Source organism: Catharus ustulatus, chromosome 2, assembly GCF_009819885.2.
Source record: "Catharus ustulatus isolate bCatUst1 chromosome 2, bCatUst1.pri.v2, whole genome shotgun sequence".
NCBI lineage: Eukaryota > Metazoa > Chordata > Aves > Passeriformes > Turdidae > Catharus > Catharus ustulatus.
Window position 1 is genome coordinate 31246013 of NC_046222.1, and position 18293 is coordinate 31264305.

The 18293-nt window shown below is 42.9% G+C and overlaps 1 protein-coding gene across 1 annotated transcript; it reads right to left on the reverse strand.

Moving 5' to 3' along the window:
• Window positions 1-1191: 1191 nt before the first annotated feature.
• FKBP4 (FKBP prolyl isomerase 4) lies at window positions 1192-18244 on the reverse strand. Its single transcript, XM_033051554.1, has 10 exons — window positions 17984-18244; window positions 14293-14437; window positions 12912-13054; window positions 9015-9135; window positions 7409-7565; window positions 6275-6365; window positions 5845-5928; window positions 4999-5184; window positions 4276-4515; window positions 1192-1338 (listed from the first exon to the last, which is right to left on the reverse strand). Exons 1-10 carry the CDS (start codon window positions 18065-18067, stop codon window positions 1240-1242), a joined length of 1350 nt encoding a protein of 449 aa, XP_032907445.1. The 5' UTR covers window positions 18068-18244; the 3' UTR covers window positions 1192-1239.
• Window positions 18245-18293: the final 49 nt, after the last annotated feature.

An 18293-nucleotide genomic window follows, 5' to 3' on the forward strand; every position in this document is an offset into this window, starting at 1 on the left:
CAAACTGGGCTGCATCCAAAGCAGTGTGGGCAGCAGGGGAAGGAGGGAGGGGATTTTGACCCTCTACTCTGGTGAGACCCCATCTGCATCCACCTTTGGGGTCCCCAGCACAGGAAGAACATCAACTTTTTGGACCAAGTCCAGAGGAGGCCCACCAAGATGATTAGAGGGTTGAAGCACCTCTCCTTATGAGACAAGGCTGAGAGAACTGGGATTGTTCAGCGTGGAAAAAAGAAGGCTTTGGGGTGACTGTGGTGTTCCAGTACCTTAAAGGGAGCCTACAAGAAACATGGAAACTATTTACAAGGGTAAGTAGTGACAGCAAAGGGGGTATGGCTTCAAACTGAAAGAGGGCAGGTTAAGATTATGGTAATTTCATGATCACAAGCCGCACTTGATTATAAGCCGCAAGTCCGGGTGTCAGCAACATTTTGTTTTTTGTCCATAAATACGCCACACCAGATTATTAGCCGCACTTTCGTTTGCAGTGAGGACCCGCGTGCAACTTTCACGAAGTTGCCAATTAGTAACAGAATCGTGGGATCACGGGGTTTACTGGCTTGGCCCTGCTAGGAGCGGCCGCCAGGGAGTGGGGCCAGGCAGGCTCCAGCTCGGGGCTGCCGCTGGCTTGGACTTCCAGGTTGGGAAATTTCCAAAATTTGTTCATATATAAGCCGCTCCTGAATGTAGGCTGCACTTCCGGTTTGGGAGCAAAATTTTAGTCAAAATGGTGCGGCTTATAATTGTGAAATTACTGTAGGTATTAGGATGAAATTCTTTACTCTGAGGGTGGTGAGTCACTAGAACAGGTTGCCCAGAAGAAGCTGTAGATGCTCCATCCCTGGAATTGTCCAAGTCCAGGCTGGATGGAGCTTTGAGCAACCTGGTCAAGTGAAGGGTGTCCCTGTCCATAGCAGGGGGGTTGGAACTAGATCTCTGAGGTCCCTTCCAACTCAAGCCATTCTATGATTCTATGAAAATGCAAATAAACCAAGCGGAGTAAATCCAGACAGAACCCAAACAGTAACAGAGGCTGAATGAATAAATAAAGTCACTAGGATTAAACCAGATTTATGCTGCCACTCAGCTGCTTGAACAGCCACATAAAGCTGTAACTGACTGTGGCATGGTGGCTTCAGCCTCTGCTCCCTTGAAGCCACAATCCAACCAGGTAGAAAAATAAAGGTCTAATTCACTGGAAATTCTTTCATTTACAAAACTAATGGAATAGGGGAATTTTTATGCTTCTGCTTCAACTTCTGATTTATCTTCAACTCCATTCTGCGCATCTTTCATTTCTGCATCTTCAGTGTGGCTTGTCTGAAGAGTGGCAGACGACTAAATAGAGAGACAAAGAAAATATATTAATATGTTGTACAACATTGCTAGTACAAGCATTGTTTGAGTCTTATTATTTGGAAAGCTTATCCACACTGCCAGACTGAATTAAGATATTAGGATCTTCAGCCAAGAGAAGCCAAAAATTTTCATGCATCTAAGAAACCAGAAGCAGTGTAAAGGAGGCCGAAATATAATACTGGTATTAGGTGGTTAAGATTCTTAATGTGGCATGCTCCCACTTGCCACACAACAATTTCTTAGAAGTCTTTTAACTGAAATGCATTTACGAAGCTTCTGCAGGAACTGCTTTTGCCCTGCTTCAATATCAATGTCACTAATTTCCAGTCATTCCCATGGTCTACCCCAACCCAACTTGTACAAGGCACACTTGCACTTAGCATAAGAAGAAGTATCTTCCTTGGACAACTAGTCCAAACTAGCATAGTAAGGGGAGGTAAAAATGTCTTGGCCTGCTCATCTCAAAATCTAGTGCAATGAAATTGCTATTCCACCCATCAGCCCCACATCTTGAGCCATTTGTTTCCTGATGATCTTAGATGAGAACCAGACAAAACCAAGCAAAGTCTTAAGCATGCAATGCTGGGAGAGGAGAATAGGGAGGGAAAGGGGTAGAATCCTTAAAATCTTACACCAATTTGGCCGCAACACAAAACCACATTTAAAATAACATTCATGCATCAAAGATCAATTTTTCATCCTTAGAAGCATTCCATAAAGCACACAAGAGCTAATTCTTCTCTCCACAGAAAATCTGTTGGCTAACAATCCTGGGCTTAAGATAAGGTGATCAAGATTCTGACCTTCAAAAATTCACACTTTGCATATGTGAACTTTTCAAACTAATGGAATTAACTACTGATGCAAGAGTGGCTGTTGAATTTAACAGACTATGTCAGGAATATCAGAACTGCAGTCCAAGATATCTTCTTAGCAATTGGAAGACCTTTAGTAAACAAATTCTCTTCTCCAGAACTTTGAACTTCTACTACACCACTACTAATAGACACTGTTGGAGCTAAAGCAGGAGTATAAATACAGTAACAGGAAAACAAGCTTTTCTTGCAAGAAAACTACCTCAAGACTGGCCCAGGGAGTAAGCATCCTTTACAGTTTATAGTTCCATCAATCCCATTTCATATAAAACCATATCCGTTTAAGGCAGGTCAGATGGCTCAGAGAAAAAAAGCCCAGCACATTGCACATTCCCAAGATCATCTAACTTGTTGGGAAGAATTCACCAGACCAGTGGCATCCAGGCCTGTATCAGCAGTAATGTACAGCAGGACCAGGACTGTACTTGGCAATGGTGAGGCCACACCTCAAATCCTGTGTCCAGTGACCTTTCATTTACATTTGGTTGGAGTCCAACCGAAAGGATTCTACAACTTTAAACTGATTCTATCCCAAGCAGATAGGGAAATTTGGACTAAGTGGCATGTTCGTTCAATATCCCAGTCTGCAGTGCAAAGACTACAAATCTGCCCTTTGCAAAGAATATTACTCTAACAATTATCTGTCTTAGGAGCTGAAGAAGGCTCAAAGGCTTTTGCACTTTTAGTGAGTATAGCTTGTTTCAGTAATCCATTCTTCCTATCTCAACAGATCTTGCTGTGTCCCACACCTAGTGGAGGAAGCCAGATTCCCAGCAGCTGTCCTAGCCAAAAAGAACCTTCACAACAGAGCCTGACAGCTGGCAATTAAATCCTGCCACTTCAAAAGTGAAGATGTCCCAGTGAAGTGGAATAATTGTAGTTTGGTTGCTGTACCTTTATCTTTCTGAGATTTTTTATTAAAGTCTACCAGAATTAAGGTACACTTTGCCTTTACATCACTATGTCTAGAAGGACAGAATACTTTCTTTTAAGCTCCAATATGCATGGACTGTTGACATCAGGCTGCTTTAGCCAAAAATAGAAGAGACAGAGTAAAGCACTTCATGTAGGAAATTGTCAGCTGACAGTCTGAAATGGCTGAACTGTCAAGATACACTCATCTGAGGACATAATGCCTCTGGAAAGACTCAATGACACAGTTAACCAAAGGAAATTACTGTACCAATATCCAACAATTTTTTATATTCTCCATGCATATTCTGGAAAGGTGAAAATAACCTCACAAGATAAAAGCTTCTGTACTCCCCAGTGTTACTAAGGAAATTTGAGTCTGATATAAATTCTAGATTTATCAGAGAAGTTACAGGTCTGTCTTGTCCTTTTAGAGCAGATTTAAGGAAAAGAAGCAGAATATTTTCTTTGGCTACGTGAGTCTCACCAGTAACCTGGAATATTTCTTGCTAGCTTGATACAATCTTGTATTCACATACAGCCATTATTGACTGAACTAGTTTTCACTAAAATTCTAGTGAAAGCTTATTAGGAAAACCATCCATACAGCAGAATAATGAATCTCCTGACACTTCATAATCTATCTGTGACATTTGTAATGGAAACCATCAACCACATCCTAATGTCTCTGTGAAAAGCAAGATGGTGCTCAGCACCCTCTGTATGACAGACGAGTTCTCACTAGATGGGCGCTCCAGGCACCAGAACAGCCTGCTCTTTGCAACAGATTCTAGAGGAATAGGTGCTTTTTTCAGTTCTAGATCATTGTCATGTTTGCATCTCACCACTTGAACTGCTTTCTGATTAACAGTGGTCTGTTGCAAATGCACTCAAAATTGGTAAAAGCTTTCTGTGCAATGGTTGGTACTGCTTGTTTTCCTGTTCAAACAAGATGGCTTAATAATTTTGACTGTTGGCATTTTGAGCTCCATCCCTGATCCCCAAAGGAGACTACTTGAGTGTTCTGTTATAATTATCCATAATAAGAAGCAAGCTGAGTACCTAAACCACCGTTCCTTGTCTAACACATGACACCACCTCCTGTAATCTTCGGAGTAATGTTACTTACCTTTAAGTCTTTGTCTGCGAGCCTTTGGAACATGTTGGCATACATCTTTTTCTCCTTCTCATGCTGCTCCCGTATTTTTTGCTGACAAGTCACCAGTTGCACTTTGGCAGCTTTGTTACTTGGATAAAGTTGTATCACTTTCTGGAAATCTGCTCGGGCCAGCTCAAAGTCATTGACAGCCAAGTGAGCTTCTCCACGCCGGAAGAGGCCTTTTTCATTGTTGCTATCCAATTCAAGTGCCTGCATTCAAAAAAAACCAAAACCAAATCACAAACACCAGCAATCGTTAGGAACTGTTCCTTTAGATGCAGACTTAGGAGTCTTGTCAGGACTTACAAATAAAGTGAATAGAGTACAGTAAAAGTAAGTACAAAGAGGAATGAATATAGTAGGCTGTTTGACAAGAGAACCAGCAAGTCTAAGATTTAGTCAGGGACTAATCCTCCTCTTTGAAAGACCTCTGCCAACATAACCTCAAGTGTTTATTTCTATATACTTGAATATTCTCAATGTAGCAGCAAGCTAGTAAAAGATGTTCAAAAGGTACTAATTATGAAAATAATCTGTTGGATATTTTTAGTGTACTAAAAATTCTGTACTACCCAAATGCCAGCTGGTAAGAAAGACCAAACACCATGTGGCCTGTTGTCCCTAAAATGTTTAAAGCAAGAGATAAACTGTCAGACTACATGTGCAGTTTAAGAATAAACAAACTCCTACTACCTTGTTGCAGTTCTCCAAAGCCTGGGAGTATTCCTTTAGCTTGAGATGGCACATAGCTAAGTTAAGGTGGGCAGCAAGCCTCAGGCTTTTGGCTTTTGATTCCTCCTCCTCAGAGAGTCCTGACTCGTGCTCCAGCCATGACACAATCTTCTTATACTGTAATGCTGCCCGCTTGTATTTCCCCTCCTGTAAACAAGGCAGTTCAATTATCACACAGCTCATCCCAGTAACTTTTACCTCCCTCTCATCTCTTGTGCCTGCCTTGAGCAATAGGTCTAAAAACCCCATTTCATCAAAAAGTAACTTCTTCATCAAAAATACACTACTTCTCAGAGGCATTCCTGCCCAGGATCAGAAAATCTTTAGGAATACTTAACTGGTTTCCCACTAGAGCTAGGGGTATATGCCAGCATTGATACTTAACCGAACACCTACCTTTATATTCAACTTTTAACGCAAAAATAAGGGAAGATGGAGCATTCTCAAAATGCAACACAAAGATGATAGGAAACTCTTCCTTTAGTTGGTCAAATTGCCTTAAACAACTTTTCCACACATCTCTACCCAAATGAATGTTGTTCATTCATAGCACTGTCCCACAGCAGGAACTGAAATACTGTACACCTCGCAGTGTTATCTGCAGATAGAGCAAACAGCTCTAACAGAGAGCTCCCTGCAGAGTTAGTTCTTTGGATAATCCAACTGAACTTTTTCTTTTTTTTTTGATACATTCCCCTCACAGAATACCATGAACATCATTCAGAAATGACAAAAGCTGTACACATCATTATCAACTCATGACAGGGACTAAAAAAATGCTATTACTACTTGGGGACTGTAACTTACCTTGAAGTACTGAGTGCCTCTCTCCTTCACAATGCAGCTCTGTTCCAACTTCTCATCTGTGTTCATTTCCCAGGACTCCTTAGCCTACCCAAAGAGGAACAATTCCAGTCAACTTCAATACAACTTCTAGGGGAATCAAGTAGCTATGTTGTTTCCCACTAACAGTAGGGTTGAGATAAGTCTGGCAAAGCAGGGCTTTGCACTGCTAATGGAAACCAGCCTAGAGCATGAGATATGGCAACAGACAGGGATACAGGAAGAATAAGGATCATTTCAGCCAAGAGCTCCCAGCATGTCACCATCCTCTCTAGCAACAGTGGCCTCCCTGTTTCACATCACCATTCAAGGATTTCATTGTCACTGTTAAAGCTGCACTCCCACTTTTCCCCCCACCCCCAGACCTCTTTGGGATTTCATCTCTTGTTCTCACCTTTTCAAAGCTTTTGAGTTTCACTTCATACTGCAGCTCTGCATCGGGAGGGATCTTAAATTTCTCATTCCCAGCACTTCCAAAACCATAGCTGTAAAACAGGGTGGGAAGGGAGAAACAAAAATTATAAATAAGAGTTCAAAACTATCCATCCAGTTATATTTGCTGCATAGGAAGATGCAGAAAAAAACCCATGCAAATTTGGGATGTGCATAAACTATTATTACAAGACAAGGGCTTGAAGAATTCTAGGTACAATTCTAAAATTAGCAAGTACAAGGTAGAAGAAAGTAGGAGAAACCTAGTGTTGACTTCATTAATCTTTTAGCAGTTCCTATAATTTTATTAGTTTTTTAGTTTACTTTAGGGAAAAAAAAGTAATCCCCTCACCAAAAAAATAAGCCAAACCAAAACAACCGACTTTCAAATTACACCTGTAATATTTAATATTCATGGTCTGAAACTGAGTGTTGCCTTCAGAGCACCTTTTTAGTTCTATTCTTAGAAAAGCAAAGACAATAAATACCAAGATTAAGTGAGCAGTTGTACACTTAACACACTGCTAACCAGGTGATGAACAGGAAATGCTTACAGAAAGGTACTGCAATACAACTCCAGCAGGAAGCTGCATATTATCAGGAAAACCCTCTAAATCAGATTGCTTTCCTTTTCTGCTCCCATCAGGCTCAGTTACAGTTAAAAAAAAATCAATAAAAGTTGAAATAAATTAAAGTCTGATGAAAACAATAGGTGCAACTCCACTTGTTTCAGATGTCTTCTAACTGTGAAGAGAAAATTCTGCCTATATTCAAGTCTACATGTGCACTGTTTTACAGTAAGCAGTCATGAACAGAGATCACAAAAATCTAAGTTAGAGAGCAACAGAATTTTTTTTAAATATTCAGAGGTCAACACTACAGAGACTTATGTAAATTTTTTTCTGGACTACTACTGCTTCACTATGAAGTGGCAAAGCAGTCTTAGCTTGATACGTCTCGTACATCACTTTTTGGGGCCGATCCAAGTTTTTGCCAAAGCACTGAAAAAAAGCTGAATGGCACTATAATAAAACATTTCTTTCTTGCCAGATGATCAGTATAAGCCCTTTCATTACCAAAGACAGAAACAGCATACCTGGGTTTGAGATAGAACACAGATTCCTCTGATTTTTCCATTTTTTGAATTGCTTTCTCCAGACCATGAGGAATGTCGAAGTTTTCACCTTCTCCAATCTCAAACCGCAATTCCCGCTTGTCAAAAACACGATCTCTGTGTCGGCCTTCAAACTGGACTGGTAACAGAAACCAGAACAAGAGAGAGAAATCAGAAGGTGTCTGTGTATGGCAGTGAGCAGGTAATGCACAGGGAGTTCTATACAGGCAAGCAGCACAGACCAAGTGCCAAAGCCTCATTCTAAACAGTCTTTTCTCTTTTAGCAGCTACCTATGGCATGGCAGCTACTAGCAGCAAACCGAATTTCTGCTGTTCAATTTAACAACCCCTTTTTTTTTATTTAAGTGTATGTTTTTTCCACTCTGACAAGTGCCTTAATGACTTCCCCTCTTGTTCCTCAGCACACGGAAATACTTTATGAGATTGAATCACCTTTTGTGATTAGATGAGCACTTCAACAGATTCAGTATCACCAGAAAACACAGTTGCTGCTGGAAAATGTAAACCTTGCTAGAAACAGAAGAAGGAAAGCTTACTCTAGGTTGTTACAGTAATTTCACGATTACAAGCCGCACTGAGTATAAGCCGCACTTCCAGGTGTCGGCAACTTTTCATTCTTTGTCCATACATAAGCCGCACCTGATTATAAGCCGCACGTTACAATACAGAGTGTGATAAAAGGTATCTATTCTATCACTATCTGTTGAGGGTGGGGGCAGTGATCCTTATCTCAATGGGAGAAATTCTGCTAATGGGCCATCCATTGAAACCAGGTAGGGTATTGTTCTTTATCTTTTCACAACCCATCCTTCCTTCAGTGAGTCATTTTCTGCTAATGGCCATTGAGTCCCACTGTGTGACTGATAAAATTACTGCATCCCATTGGAAGTTGCTCCAGCCAAGGGGAAGAGCCCAACATTTCTTACCAAGATAAAAACAGAGATTTTGGGACACTAAAGGAGACCCTTTCTCCACTGGACTCCAGAGGAAAACTGGATTTCTCCACATCACCACTGGACCTTCAGAGGGAAACTCCGCCTTCTCCAGGACCACTGCTTCAACTGAATCACATCTGTCACTGCAAGGGGACTGCTGCCAACACCCTGCCTGACAGGGTGTCAGGTTGTACTCTGACTTTGTCAGGTTTGGAGTTTGTTTCTTTGTAGTACTGTATTTCTATTTTAATTTCCCTAGAAAAGAACGGTTATTCCTAATTCCCATATCTTTGCCTGAAAGCCCCTTGATTTCAGAATTCTAATAATTTGGAGGGAGGGGGTTTACATTCTCTATTTCAAAGAGAAGCTCCTGCCTTTCTCAGCAGACACCTGTCCTCCAAACTAAACCAGTAACTTTTCGTTCTTTGTCCGTATATAAGCCGCACCTGATTATAAGCCGCACTTCGGGGTCAGACCAAAATTTTAGTGAAAATGGTGCGGCTTATAATCGTAAAATTACTGTAAGTTACTTGGTACAGAAAAGAGAAGCCACTTATTCCTCTCCCTCAGGACATGCAGTTGCAGATTGTGAAAATGTTTTGCCATCCCACATGGCAAATCCATTCACTTACTCTCTACAAGTGCATCCTCATTGGGCCTGGAGTAGCCCTCCCCTTTTTTACGGATTCTTCGGATGATGCCACCATCTTCTTCATCAGTGAGGTCCTCCCCTTTGAACTCAAAAAGTTCTATCTGTGGAGGGAAGAAAAGCCTTGCATTTATTCTCATTAGACCAATTTAGTAACTCACAGGACTTGTTGTCCAGAGATCTTTGAAACTTGAAAGTCACTGCTGCAACAAATTGTTTAGGATTTTTAAGAGCAAGTGCTCTAGTAGGAGAGAAGTATCCAGACTAAATGTCTGAATCTTTACATGCCCTCCCAAATAAATGTAAATCATAATTTCAACTGAGAGTATCACAATGATATAGAAAAACAGTCTAGTTACAAAAGATATTTGTCATTACTGATATGAAGAAAATAAAGCCATATCCTATGTTTGAGTAAAACAATAGTGAAAACTATTCCTAAGCACAAAAAAGCAAGCCATTATAATCAGCATTGTTTAGACTATCTCATTTAAAAAAAAGGTTCAGAGCTAAGGCTGTGGAGGTTCCTGACACTGGACTTGCAATAACTGGAATGCAAAAGGAACTGAGTATCCACCAGTACTTTCACTTTTTATTTTAATTGATGCCTAGTTAAAAATAATATTCTGGTCTTTCTCTTCATTCAGCCTGAAAAAAGTCATTCGTGAACATCCTACTGATGACCATATAGGTACCTGCCTTTTTTTTTTCCCCCCAGCCTGAACAATACTATTCTATGCAATAATCTATTTTGCTCAGCAAAAGCAATCATGAGGAAGGAAAAACAAAACCACCACCAGATAAAAAAAACCAAACAAAAAGCCACACAAACTTCCAAGTCATAGGATATGCGTTATTTCACATCATAAAGAAATGCTGGTGTGATGACACAGGTACAAAATCTCTTAATCTAAGTTTTAAAGGATCTTTCATACAGCAACTTGTACAAAACTTTGGTATGGAGACAAGCACTTGCTAAAGAACCCTGCTGATATTGTGTTAAGTAATAAAAAGTAAACATAGGTAAAACTAAAAAAGCAAAAACTTAGAGACTTTAGCTGCTTGAGAGTCATACTAGCCAGAAACTACTTTAACCTAATAAAACTTGGGAAAATTTTCTGGATCTAAGTTCCAACCCACAACCCCAATCAGGACACACCCAGCATTGCTTACTTCTTGCAGCCAGTGAGCCCCAGGCTATTTCATTAGGGAAGCACAAAACCATCATAGGCAGCTTTGGTGCTTTTCTTTCTCCCCTCTTCCCTTCAGCATAACTGCTCAGGGAGGCATTAGGGGATATCAAGACTCATGAATGAAACACTACTTTTATCTAAAAGCAGACCCATAAAACGGAGGGGCCAGACTGGCAGCATCAAGAAAGTCTGGCAGGAAGTGAATAACCTGGGTGTCCACATTGGACAGACCCAGTAGCAGTCTGATGGAACAAATCCCATCTTGTGGTTCATGCTTTTATTTATCCCAGTGTTAGGTATTACCTCTTGTTAAAGGACAATGAAAGCTTCTCTGCTTGCTGCCGTCCACATGCATCCTCTGTAGTAGTGCTAAGCCCTTAAGAATGCCCCACTCTGCTGCTGAAGTAGAAAGCCTTGAGCTTTTAGCTTTATTTCAGTCATCAGCTCAGCCCTGATTACATCTGGTATCACTTGCAGAGAAGCAAACAACGCTCTAACATGTATAGTTTGATCCAATACAACTACGCCATGAGTAACTTCAGATTTCTATGTAATAAAATGCTGTTTATGAACGGCTCTAAGTGATACTATTTTTCAGAAATAATGGTATTAATTTTGACATACTCAAAGTGAGTAAGCTGCCATCCCTTAGTGGACACTACCTGCTAGCCGTATTTTTTTAATCCTTCCACACAGAATATGTTTTTAATCCTATTACTCAGAAGTCCATGGGAAAAAAAAAAAAAAAAGAAATGCAAATACACTATCCAAATGCAAAGCAAATTCAATATACAATTATGTGAAGGCCAATGGCACCGGGCCTATATCAGCAATGGTACAGCCAGCAGGACCAGGGTAGGGATTGTTCTCCTGTATTGGCCACTGGTGAGTGCCCAAATCCTGTGTTCAGTTTTGGGCCTTTCAGTTCAGAAAGGACACTGAGGGGTGGAGCACATCCAGAGAACGGCAACAGAGCTGGGGAAGGTTCTGGAGCACGAGTCCCAGGACATCAAGCTGGGGGTTTTCAGCCTGGAGGGAAAGAGGGTCTTGGGGGGAGAACATTCTCACTTTCTACAGCTCCCTGAAAGGAGGCTGTTGCCAGATAGGGTCAGTCCCTTCTTCCAAGTCAAAGAACAAGAAGAAATGGCCTCAAGGTGCACCAGGGGAGGTTTAGAACAGATATTAGCATTGGAACAGGCTGTCCAGGGAAGTGGCTGAGTCACCCTCCTGGAAGGTATTTAGGTGTAGGTAGATGTGGCACTCAGGTTAATGCTTTAGTGATGGACTTAACTGTATTGGATTTATGATTGGTCTCGATGGCCTTGAAGGTTTTTTCCAACCTAAATGATTCTATGTATAATTTATCCTTAGCAGATGCTTATTGTTTCCAATAGAATCTAAACAGACTTTCAGTCTTTACTCCATGAGCTATTTTCACCTTTCTCAGATATAACATTCAATCTCAAAGCAATCATCAGTTTTAAAACTTTCCTTATGCCCCCAATTGTAGTATTTGATTCCATTCCATTGATTAAGTGCCTTAGAGCAAAGAAACTATAAAAATCACACCTAAAAAGACAGTCTGCCTTCTCTCAGGTGGAATTTATTTTGAAGCAATTGTTGGCAAATTGAATTGTTTCCACAGCAAGAAAAATACATCCTCTCCAAACCCTGTTGAGACTGTCAGGGTATGCTCCAGAAACAGCTTTAATGTCATCCTACATGGAAAAATCAAACACAAATCTCAGCGTTCTGAGCAACCATTCTCACTTCTGAAATAACACACAGGAGACAGCTGCTATTTCCACCCCCTTTTGGGAAGGAGGGGGAAGATGTGGGGGGAAATGACTTTTAAGATCAGTAGGAAATAAAATCTCTCCTCTCCTGGTGAGGCTGAGAGACATCAAGGATAACTGGCTCCATGCTCACGAAGACATGCAGCTCATCTCCAGGAGAGCAGCTGGCCATGTGAGTTGTCAGACTGGGTTACCCAGCTGCCAAACTCAAGACTGCTGAGTCTGTCACAGGGACTGAGTGCACAGGACTTCACTTATGGTGGCAAGGTTGATCAGTTAGCCTGGAAGCAGAGAGAGACTTTGGTAATGAACCAGCAACCTGAATCCAAACTGGTTTTATGGTGCTTTAAGACTGACTCTATGCTCAGCTCTACAAAAAAGTTCGTAATTGCAGGGCTGTTCAAATATTGTATTCCAGCAGTTCACATGGGCCGATTACCACTTTTCCCCCTGAAACAGCTCATAAGAGATAATGTTAATGTGTAAAGAAAACACAAATAAGTATAAAAAAGTATTATTGAGGGCATTAATTGCTCTTCCTGTTGTTGAAAACCTCACAACATTTAACAGATCATTACTCTGAGTATTATGAAGTGGATTTAAGATTTAATTTTCTTAACTACTTCAGTCTATCTGAATAATCTGCACTTTTCTCGCAGCCTGCACTTTACAACTGCAAAATTACAACTGAAGATCATTCAAGTGTTTTTAAAAACTCAAAGGGAACACATTAAAGAGCCATTACAGAGCAGCAACAGGCAGACTAAAATTCTGTCCACACTACCCAAAACTGACCATATTATTTTTCTTAGAAAACGTAACAATCCTGTTTTGAAAGGATATTGCATCACACATTTTTTCAAGCATACAGTTTTAGTGACCATTTCTCACCTCAAAAATCAGTGTAGCATTGGGAGGTATCTTTGGGGGGCTGCCAGCTGAGCCATAGGCATATTCTGGTTTACACGTAATCCGACAGATTTCACCAATCTTCATAGTGGCCACAGCAATGTCCCACGCTTTGATCACCTCACCTGTACAAGTCAAATGCCAATCACACATAAAAAGCATGATCAGGTAAAGCCGAGCATTATCACTTTTAGTACACAAAAGCTAAGCAGCAGAAATACAGAAGAACTTGTGCTCACTCTCATTTACGTACATCAGTTTTCCTTGCAAAGACACCATTGAGTGCCACTTCATCAAGTTTCAAGCCTAATCAAATTCGGAAGTTTCCCAGGGACCCAAATTTGGCCCAAACATTTCTTCCTTCTAGGTGTAACAGCTCTTTTCATAGACTAACAGAACACAGACACCAGCTGAAGTGTTTGGCACAGTCCCAAGTGTGAGGAAGTAACAATAAAGTCTTCCAAAAGGAAGGCCTTAGGGTGAGAGATTGTCTGCTCCTGTTTTGAAAATAATCCAAACCAACAGCCTTTTCTTTTTGTACTTTATCATCTGGCAAAGAGCAGCACCAGTGGTAACTAAAAGTTACACATTTGTAACAAAAAGGAGGAAGAAAGTAGTAGCATTCCTTCCAAAGGGAAGAGAAGTTGTAACAAAATCCCCTGTCTTACTCACGCTCTCCTCATTGCTGCTCCGTTTGACTCATCAAGCAGACTTTCTATTAGTCTTGTATTAATATGTGCACTTAATATAATCTCAAATTGCAGTACAATTAATTTACCTATTTTTAAAAAAAATTAGATATTTTTTTTTTTAAAAAAAGCAGAAGGTAAGGAAGTTCAAGGGAAGAATACAAAACAGAGTAGTAAGATTTGCTGGAACAATGATGCTTAGATTTAAAAAAAAAAAAGTATTTTGATAATCAAGAGATGCACTGTTGAAAGATTCATATTTGGGTTAACTCGAGAATTTTGTGGAAAAGAGTATGTTTCATCATGAGACAGCTGCCAGTTGCCTCTGTGTACCCTGTCACAGTATCTGGTCACTATTAAGCACTGGTGAACTGAAGTCAGCCCCCAGAAAAACCCCAACCAACAAAATGGATATTCTGGCTATTTAACTATCCTTCATGTCTACATTTCAGGACAGATTTGCTCCCCTGGAGTGCTTTGTTCAGCAGGCCTCTCAAGGGGCTACACAGGTCTCTCATTCAGAAAAATCTCCAAGACATTCTGACAGGGCCATTCTAAGAGAATAAACTCTGAAAACAAGTTTGAGTAGCAATTCTGAAAAGCAAAGGAGCCCCACAAGGAAATCCCATCTCAATTATTACCAAAATTGATCAACACCAAACACAAAACATTACCTTTCCCCAAGTCAAATGAGAATTTGTCTCTTCTGTCCAGACTGGAGTCAAATTTTGTGCCATCAAGAAGCCACCCTGTGTAATGGACGGTCACCTTATCACCTATCATCGGAGACTCTGTCCCACTGCCTTCTCTCTTGACAACCTGAGAAAAACAGCAATCAGCGTTAACATCATGGAAATCAAGTCTGCCTGTCCACCGGACATGAATCACAAATACCTAGATACGTGTGTTATCATCTTTAGTAGACAAAGGATCTGCAGGTTTCCCTCAGTCACCTGAAAATGGACTGGCTGTTCTTTCTGCAGATTAGCAGTGCTGCAAATGCAGAACCTCAAGATGGCTGTTCTGTGAGACAAGAATTTAATAGGCAACAGTTGGCACCAGCTTACAGATCTCTGCATTAGGCAGGATTTTTTCTTTGTTCAAGTATTTGCTTTATCACCTCTCTATCATCATGCCTGAGTTCAGTGTTCTAGGCAAAGCACTTTAAACAAGAGAATGAGGTGATTCTTTCCATGCAAAGTCTATTCTAACATGTACTCTGAAATTAGTCAAGTTAAACCAGGCAGTTTAACGAAGGTTAGCAGTGTCTCACCCCAAGCAGGTTAGTTCTTTCAGCCTACAGAGTAACACTTGAAAGTTACTTATTGCAATAATTCTGTCTCCCCACAATTCTGACATGGATGGCCAGCACCCTTGTCCCACATACAGCTACAAGGATTTGATTTTCTTCTCAGGGGGCTCCCCAACCTGCCCAGCAAAACAAGTATTATAAATCTACACTATTCAGAAAGCAGGGACAATCTCTCTGGTGTTCATTTGAAGTTTATATAAAATTGGAGAAGAATAATAATGACACATCTCACAGGCAAGGATGTGAGGCCTTGCCCATGATGGGATTCCGGAAGTTCAGATTTGAATTTTTTCCAATACAGATTGACACCATCTAGCTCCAAGCCAAAGTTCTGCATTAGCTTAGCCAGGCAAAAGGGGCCCAGTGGAGGTCCCCCGGATTTGCTTGCATCACAGAGACTTGGAAAACATTCTGTTACAGAAGATAAACATCTATTCAAGGGCAGCTACAAGGCATCCCACCTTTAAATGTCATGTTTCTAGATCATGTTTTTCACTGAAGAGACCTGGGAGTTTCCTTCACAAATTTCAGTTTCCTGCAACCCACCACTGTCAATCTCCAACCTGGCCTCCCACCATCCCTGTGACTGACTATACAACTGAAATGCCAGGACCCTCTATCCAAAACCAAAGCCTCACCACGGACAGCTTCTCTCAGACTAACAAGCTAAAAGCACCTCACTGAAAGCATAAAACAAACAAAAAAAACCCCAAAAAAACCCCCAAAACCCCACAAACAAAACCTAGAAAAAAATCCTGCTTGCTATTTTCTAAGGAAAGGATGGTCAACATGAAAGGGATGCCTGACCTCACACAGCACACCATCTCCTTACCCTAAACCAGCACCACAGCAGTTATTAGCATTACAAAACTAATCTGCTGATGTCTCCCCAAGGAAGGCAAAAGTTCAAGCAACTACTCTCACAGAGATAAGGAAACAGAGAAGTTATGAGAAAAACACATGCATCAGGTAAGCAACCTAACCTACATTATGCTTAGGCATATATCTATATAAAGCAGATGCAAACTAGCACTTTAAAGCGGCCAGTCTGATGCAATTTTGAAAAACTAACTGCACTTAATAGAAATTTACTAAACTTTAGCAAATGCCATATTCTTGTAGTGCCATAGCAAGGTATTCTAGAGTAACAAGCATCTCATTTTCATTATTTATACAGTTTATTCTTTTACATTTGTTCCATTTTGAAGAGACTGAAGTTTCATTCCTGAATATGGCAATCCTACTTTCTGTAAGGTTTACAATTCCTTTTCACATGGAGAAATAGGATTTTTTCAGTTCATATGGCATTTCAAATGGTTTATTTCCAAACTTAATTACTTATTCTAGGAATTGTGCAAGCATATTCAGCAATATCAGGTAAAAAGCTGTGGATATTATTCTGACATAAAGCTAAGGAGCAAAGAAAAACGCTCCTGGAATCACTGCAACAATACCAGTACAAAATTGGTGTAGGCTACTTCAGAGATAGACGCTTGATTTCAATAGGTGCATTTTGCACTCCAGCAATTACAAGAAAGATAAAATCCACACAGGCCGGACTTCATGACCTCTACTGTATTTTATTTATCATTATATATCTCAATTTTTGTGATTTTCACAACCTCACTTCGTTTGCTAGTTTCTTACTCCCCTCCTCTAAAAAATAGTTAAGTAAAAAAAAACCATCCCAAAAAATACCTGCTGCTTCTCCATCATCAAGAAGTAGGTACTGCATGAATCATGCAAACCCTCACTGCCTTCTACCATGCTCAAGGGATCTGGGCTGCAGGAGACCTGGGCAGCTATGCAGAGGAGAACTCTGACCTGATAATGTACTATGTGCAAAACACAAAAATTCTCACCTAAGCATGCTAGCAGGAAACATGGAAAAGCAGAAATATAGCAGCCAACATCTTCAGTCTGCTCCCTAATACCCCTCCTGAACGGGAGACAGCGCCTCCATAACGAAGAATTTAGAAGGCTCTAAAGGTGAAACCCAGAATTCTGCCTTTGCTGTGGCACCCTTTTCTCCTTCTGAACACCCTAACTCCGAAATTTTACAGCGGTTGAATAACGCTTCTAAATAATCGCCGAAGTTTATAGCAGAGCCTAAGGAAGTTTCTAGAGCTATGGAAATAGGCAACGTCTGTCAGAGGAAGTTCGCGCAACTCCCCCCCACGGTATAAATCCTGCTGCCCTTATCGTCTGCCTCCCCAGTACAAAGGAGAGCAGCCGCTCTGCCTCGGCCGCGCCAGGGACCTGCCCGGCGGCACCGAGGGGCAGCCAGGCCGCAGCACCGCGCTGCTCGGGCCCGGGGGCTGCTCGGGCCCGGGGGCTGCTCGGGCCCGGGGGCTGCTCGGGCCCGGGGGCTGCTCGGGCCCGGGGGCTGCTCGGGCCCGGGGGCTGCTCGGGCCCGGGGGCTGCTCGGGCCCGGGGGCTGCCCGGAGCCCGCGCCCTGAGGGGCGGCGCGGCGGGCACGGGCACCCCCGGAGCACCACACGTGCCCTGCCGGGCTCCATCTTTAATTCCCAGCCCCGGACACGTGCTGGGGGGGGCGGGAATTCACCCAGACCACCACAACGCGCCGGACGGAGAGCCCGCCCCCCCCCCCATGCCCGCATCTTCCTCTAATCCGGGGGGAAAGCCAGAATGGAGGGAGAAGCGCGTTTCCCTGCACAGCCCCCCCCGTGACCCCGAGCTCTCCCGGCGGGCAGCCCAGGCTCCGGCTCGCCGCGGCAGGGGCGGTGGGAGCCGGAGGAGCGGGGAGCCCCCGCGGGCGGCCGGGCAGCGCTTGCGCAGCCGGAGCGCGCTCCCGCCCTCCGCCGCTGTTGTTTAATAGCCCGCGCTGCGCCAGCCCTGCCTGCATGCCCGGGGACCGGCTCGTCCCCTTCCCCGCGGGCCATACAACAGGCACGCTGGGGCCACAGCGCCGGGGAGCACGCACTCGCAGGCCAAGAGGAATTCCCCCGCTCTTTCCGCCCCCGCTCCCCGCCGGCGCGGGGACCCCTCCGAGCTAGCGCGGAGCGTGAGGATGGGGGAACAACCGCCCGTACCTTGAGGACGCCCTCATCCTGCTTGGGAGTGATGTCCACCCCTTCCAGGGGAGCCCCGTCCGCTTTCATCTCCTCCGCCGTCATGCCGCCTGCCGCTGCCACCTCTGCGCAGGAAAGGGCCGCCTCGCGGGCTCGGTGCTGCGGCGAGCGCCGAGATGAAGCTGGGATAGCGCCTGGGATAGCGCCGGGCTGCACCTCCGGCTCCGGGCAGCGCGCTGGGGGCGGGCGCCGCACGCCTCCTTCCCTGCTGCTCTCGCCGCAGCGCCGGCCCCTGGTCGAGCGAGGAGGAGGAAGGGGAGGGGAGAGGGAG